The sequence below is a fragment of the Otolemur garnettii genome, unplaced genomic scaffold, assembly GCF_000181295.1.
Source record: "Otolemur garnettii isolate 467f Iridium unplaced genomic scaffold, OtoGar3 scaffold00100, whole genome shotgun sequence".
NCBI lineage: Eukaryota > Metazoa > Chordata > Mammalia > Primates > Galagidae > Otolemur > Otolemur garnettii.
The window spans coordinates 5,557,766-5,564,420 of record NW_003852495.1 but is presented as its reverse complement, the minus strand read 5'-3'; the positions used below and the strand labels follow the sequence as shown (position 1 = coordinate 5,564,420).

The window sequence follows — 6,655 nt, the reverse complement described above, 5'->3', positions numbered from 1 at the left end:
AGACTCGCTTGAGCCCAGGAGTTGGAGGTTGCTGTGAGCTGTAAAGCCACGGCACTCTACCCAGGGGGACAGCTTGAGGATCTGTCTCCAAAAAAAAAAAAAAAAAAGACAAATTTATAATTGTTCCAACTTGGGTTGTTGGAATGTTGAATGCTCCCTATCACGTGTATAATCAGCTCTGCAATGGTTATCCTTGTGCATGAAGAGTTCTGTACGATGCCTAGATGTGGAATCACTGGGCCAAAGGAAGATAGTTTTTTTTCTTTGAAAGATCCTGCCAAATTTGACCTCAAAAGTGAGTGGGTCATCTGGGTGTGGTGGCTCACGCCTGTAATCCTAGCCGCTGCTCTGGGAGGCCAAGGTGGGTGAATTGCCTAAGCTCAGAGGTTCGAGACCATCCTGAGCTGGAGTGAGCCAGAGGGAGACCCCGTCTCTACCAAAAAAAGCTGGGCATTATGGTGGGCGCCTGTAGTCCCAAGTACTTGGGAGGCTAAGGGCAAGAGAATCGCTAAAGGAAGAAAATAAAAAAAAAGAACCTCAAACTAGGATGATTGAAAGCCAGTTGAAAGCAAAATTAAAAAAAAAAAAAGTGACTGGGTCAATTTTTACAGTCACTGATTCATGCCTGTAATTTCAGCACTTTGGGAGGCTGTGGCAGGAGGAATACTTGAGGCCAGGAGTTTGAGACCAGCCTGGGCAACATAGGGAGATCCTATCTCTACAAAAAGTAATTAGCTGGGCTTGGTGGTGAGCACCTACAGTCCTAGCTACTTCTGAGGCTAAGGCAAAAGGACTGCTTAAGCCCAAGAGTTTGAGATTGCAGTGAGCTGTTATCATGCTACTATACTCCAACTTGGCAACAGTGCAAGACCCTGCCTTAAAAAAAAATGTGCATATATATATATATATATGTGCATGTGTGTATATATATGTACATATGTATATGTGTATACATGTATATATACACACACACACACACACACATAGAATCAACAACTCTGCCAGAGAACCTATCCTTTTGCCAACACTTGGTAATATCATTTTGTAATTTTTACTCCAGACTGCAATGTTAAAACAAGCACCTCTGTTATTTTAAGGTGTCCTGACTTCACCCAGGAGGAACATTTTCTCATGTCTGGGATTCATCTAGAGTACCTCATACTGGACTTGTACTGTGCACAGTCCACAGTTCCCTCTGTTTGAATTTCTCAATCACTAGGTATATCTTTTTTATTTTTATAGAGACAGAGGGCCATTTTGTTTTCCAGGCTGTAGTGCACTGGTACAATCACAGCTCACCATAACCTACAATTCCTGGGCTCAAGTGATCTTCCTGTCTCAGCTTCCCAAGTAGCTGGGACTACAGCTGCCCGGCACCACACCAAGGCTTATTTAAAAAAAAAAAATTTCTTTCTAGAGATGGGGGTCTCACTATGTGGCCCAGGCTGATCCCAAACTCCTGGCCTCAAGTAATCCTCCAGCCTTGGCTTCCCAAAGTGCGAAGATTACAGATGTGAGCCACCATGCCTAGTCATGAAGTATCATTTAAAATACAGTAGAACCGCTTGGTGCCTATAGCACAGTGATTACGGCAGTGGCCACATACAGAGGCAGGTGGGTTCGACCCAGCCTGGGCCTGCTAAACAATGACAACTGCAGGCTCAGCGCCTATGGCTCAAGTGGCTGAGGCACCAGCCACATACACCTAAGGTGGTGGGTTTGAATCCAGCCTGGCCCGCCAAACAACAACGATGGCTGCAACCAAAAAATAGCCGGGTGTTGTGGTGGGCACCTGTAATCCCAGCTACTTGGGAGGCTGAGGCAGAAGACTTGCTTGAGCCCAGGAGTTGGAGGTTGCTGTGAGCTGTGATGCCACAGCACTCTACCCAGGGGGACAGCTTGAGGCTCTGTCTCAAAAAAACGACAACTGCAATAAAAAAAATAGCCAGGCATGGGCAGCGCCTGTGGCTCAAAGGAGTAGGGCACTGGCCCCAAATGCTGGAGGTGGCAGGTTCAAACCCAGCCCTGGCCAAAAAAAAAAGCCAGGCATTGTGGTAGGCACCTATAGTCCCAGCTACTTGGGAGGCTGAGGCAAGAGAATTGCTTAAGCCCTAGCAGGGGTCCTCAAACTTTTTAAACAGGGGGCCAGTTCACTGTCCCTCAGACCATTGAAGGGCCGGACTGCGGCCCCGGGAAGAGTCGCTACTAAGCAGGACAGGCAGCAGTGGCTAAAACACCCGGTGGGCCGGCTAAATGTCCTAGGCAGGCTGCATGTGGCCCACAGGCCATAGTTTGGGGATGCCCGCATAGAGTTTGAGGTTGCTGTGAGTTATGATGCTACAGCACTCTACTGAGGGTGAAACAGTGAGACTCTGTCTCAAAAAATAATAATAATAAATAAAATAAAATAAAATAAAATAAGGTAGAACCTCCAGAGTCAAGCACCTCCTTATGTTGACCTGATTTTCACAGACTGGATATGTACCCCATGTATGTATGTGAGTCACTGTGCCCAGCTGAGACTAATTTTTTAAAAATATACAAGAAAAACATGGAAGATGCTATAATATTATCAGCCAGGACAGGAACAAGGAAAAATTACCTGTCCCTTCCCTGTATTTTAAGGTTCTGTAAAGTAGTTATATTGCTTACAAAAACATAAAAATAAACACAACTTTATTACACTAAACTTATAAGAAGCCAGAGCTGCTGAGTGTAAAGAGGCCTGTGCAGACTATAATGACATCCAGCCCCAAGAGGGCAGGCAGAGTGGGCACCTGCGTGGATGAACCACACAATCTGATGCTGCCACATTAAGTGTAGGCCCTGGGCCTGGAAGCAGGGATATGAGGCAGTACTGGGATGGAAACACACTGCCTGGCATCCTGTCCACCATGCATCTGATGCTGGCCTTGAGGTCGGAGGCCAGATACAATGAAATCACAACACTGTGTTACTCAAGATCAGCCACGGAGAAATCCTGGGAGCCCAGGGCACTCAAAGATATGTGAGCTGGTACGGTGAGAGAGGTGAGTGGAAAAGCAAGCAAGCTGAGGAGAACAAATGCCAGTAAGAAATTTTGTTTTAGGCCAGGTATGACAGCTCATGCCTGTAAACCCAGCACTTTGGGACGCCAGGGCAGGTGGATTATCTGAGCTCAGGAGTTTGAGACCAGCTTGAGTAAGAGGAGGACCCCGTCTCTACTAAAAATAGAAAAATTAGCCAGGCATGGTGGTAGGCACCTGTATCCCAGCTACTCGGGAGGCTAAGGCAGGAGGATGGCTTTGAGCCCGAGTTTGAGGTTATTGTGAGTGTGACACCACAGTGCTCTACCCAGGGTGACAGTGTTTTGTCTCAAAACAAAACAAACACGAACTTTTGTTTTACAGAGACAAGCTCCAAACATGTACACCCAAGATGCATAAAATATTGAAAACTAGACCACAATATCCATCAAAAAGAGAGGAGTTAATATTAAAAAAAAAAAAAGGCCAGGTTTATATGCATTGTCATTTAAAAAAGTCTCCAAGAAACACTAAATCAAAGCAAGTCACAGAAGACACAGTAGGAGTGATTCTTATATAAAGTTCCACAGGCTTAGGTATGATAAGCTTATATAGAGAAAAATGAAATCAGTAAAGAGCAGTTACCTCAGCAGAGGGGGCCTGGGGAACACAGAGGGCTTCTACTTTTTATCGTACCGTTCACATTTGTTTTGTTTTTATGACCACTATTACTTTCACAACAGCATTGTATTTTGAGTCTAAGATACATGGTTTTTCATTCTAACATCTATGAAATTATCATGTTTGTTCCATTCATTTTCAGTAATTTTTTTAAAGATTCAAACATCTTTCAATATGTCTTTTTTTTTGAGACAGAGCCTCAAGCTGTCCCCCTGGGTAGAGTGCCGTGGCATTACAGCTCACAGCAACCTCCAACTCCTGGGCTCAAGCGAGTCTCTTGCCTCCGCCTCCCAAGTAGCTGGGACCACAGGCGCCCACCACAACGCCCGGCTATTTTTTGGTTGCAGCCGTCATTGGTGTTTGGCGGGTCCGGGCTGGAGATTCGAACCCGCCACCTTAGGTGTACGTGGCTGGCACCTTAGCCGGTTGAGCTATAGGCGCCGAGCCCAATATGTCTTATGGTCAATTGGATCTTTTGATGAAATAGGGTAAAGCTAAACATAAATTCTTTATTCAAGAAAGAGGACATAGTAATGAGTATTCAATACTGACAGTCTGATCCAATCAGAGCTAAAAGGACTACCTGATTGTGCCCTTCATATTTAATATGAAGCAAGCAAGGGGTGAAATGACACATCTGAGATTTGCTTTAGAATACTTCAGTAAAACAAGAAGAAAAAGAAAAGGGTTACATGAAAAAAATGTGGAAAATCTTAACTATTCAATGTGGGTGATGGATATATTTGGGGTCACTGAATTATTCTCTACTTTTATGTACACTTGAGAATATCCAGAATAAAAAGGGTCAGAATTGCACAAGACTGTGAAATCCACAGGGACAGGGACCAAGCACTGAGTATTCATAGAGTCCATGAGTTAGACACACCTAGCAAGATGACCTTGGTCACCTGGGCTGAGAGTGGTTGAAGGGTATCAGTGGAAAGAGGAAAGGCAATTCTGGGAAGGAGGAAAGACCTGTCTCTAAATGGGAAGTGCAATACCCTGTCCTCCCTCTGCCCCTCAGAAATGAGCTCACACAACACTTCCCTCTGCTAAGACCTCACCCCAAATCCCCAGGGTCTCAGGGAGCACATACCCAGGACACGGGGCAGAGCGACTTGTACACACGGTGGTACCATTCACACACAGAGACATCACCCCCTTTTGCAGTCATTGCCTTCTGGCAGCGGTGGTAGTCTGTAAATAAGAGTTCAACCATTAGACCACACCAATGTCCAGAACACATCTTTGATCAAAATTCAGGGAGAAATACTTTTTACTTCTTCTTCAGTTATATATGTACATACTTACAGAAAATCAGTTTAATTTTACAAGGGCTAGCTACACCTCACTAAATAGATTTTGCAACCCCTATAAAACTGCTGTTCATTCTGGTATCAGGATTGATGGGGAAACATGAGAGTCATATGTGGGGATTATGGAAATCCAGAAACAGGCAAGGGAAAGACAGTCTTTTTTTTTTTTGAGACAGAGTCTCAAGCTGTCCCCCTACGTAGAGTGCTATGGCATCACAGCTCACAGCAACCTCCAACTCCTGGACTTAAGCGAGTCTCCTGACTCTGCCTCCCAAGTAGCTAGGACCACAGACGCCGGCCACAATGCCCAGCTATTTTTTTGGTTGCAGCCATCATTGTTGTTTGGCGGGCCGGGCTAGATTCGAACCCACCACCTTAGATGTATGTGGCTGGCACCTTAGCTACTTGAACCACTGGCACCGAGCCTGGGAAGACAGTCTTGATGCCAAGATGCTGAGTCCTAAAGAGGAAGGTAGGAGGGGATAATATGGTTTTTAAAAGTACACAATTAAGGCCAGGTACTAGGTACAATGGCTCACACCTGTAATCCTAGCACTCTGGGAGGCTAAGACAGGAATATCACCTGAGCTCAAGAGTTCTAGACCAGTCTGAGCAGGAGTAAGACCGTGTCTCTACAAAAATTAGAAAATCAGGCCAGGTGCAACAGCTCACGCCTGTAATCCTAGCACTAGCCTAAGTGGGTGGACTGCCTGAGTTCAAGAGTTTCAGGCCAGCCAGAGCAAGAGTGAGACCCTGTCTGTAAAAAAGATAGCTTGGCATTGTGGCAGGTGCCTATAGTCCCAGCTACTCAGGAAGCTGAGCCAAGATGATCTCTAGAGCCCAAGAGTTTAAGGTTGCTATTGAGTTATGATATCATGGCACTCTACCAAGGACAATAAAAGTGACTCTGTTTCCAAAAAACTAAAAAATAGAAAAATTAGCCAGGCATGCTGGAGGGTGCTGTTATCCTAGCTACTCAGGAAGCTGAGACAGATCGATCACTTGGGCCCAAGAATTTGAGGTTGCAGTGAGCTATGATGATGTAATTGTATGTACTGTGGTCTCAGATGACAGAATGAGACCCTGTCTCAGAAAGAGAAAAAAAGGCCTTGGTGGACTGTGCCCATAGTTCAGTGGGTAGGACACCAGCCACATACACCAAGGCTGGTGGGTTCGAATCTGGTCTGAGCCAACTAAAATCAACAATGACAACAACGACAAAAACAGCTGGGCATTATGGCAGGCACCTATAGTCCTAGCTACTTGAGAGGATGAGGCAATAGAATCACTTAAGCTCAAGAGCTTGAGGTTGCTGTGAGCTGTAATGCCACGGCACTCTACCAAGGGCAACATAGTGAGACTCTGTCTAAAAAAAAGGCCCTTGGTGGCTCACACCTATAATTCTAGCATTCTGGGAGGCTGAGGCAGGTAAACTACCTGAGCTCAGGAGTTTGAGACCAGCCTGAGGAAGATCGAAACACCATCTCTACCAAAAATAGGAAAACTAGCTGGGTGTAGTGGCACACACCTGTAGTCCCAGTGGTTCAGGAAGCTGAGGCAAGAGATCAAGCCCAAGAGTCTGAGGTTGCTGTGAGTTATGATGACGCCATAGCACTTTATCCAGGGCAACAGAGTAAGACTATATCTCAAAAA

The 6,655-nt window shown here is 45.4% G+C and overlaps 1 protein-coding gene across 1 annotated transcript in view; it reads right to left on the bottom strand.

The window, feature by feature from the left end:
• Positions 1–6,655, bottom strand: part of LOC100955357 (cytochrome c oxidase subunit 6B1) — a 12,358-nt gene that overhangs the window by 2,751 nt on the left and 2,952 nt on the right. Inside the window, exon 3 of the mRNA XM_003796130.3 lies at positions 4,783–4,883. Coding sequence (XP_003796178.1) covers positions 4,783–4,883 — 101 coding nt within the window. The remainder of the gene's footprint in view (positions 1–4,782; positions 4,884–6,655) is intronic.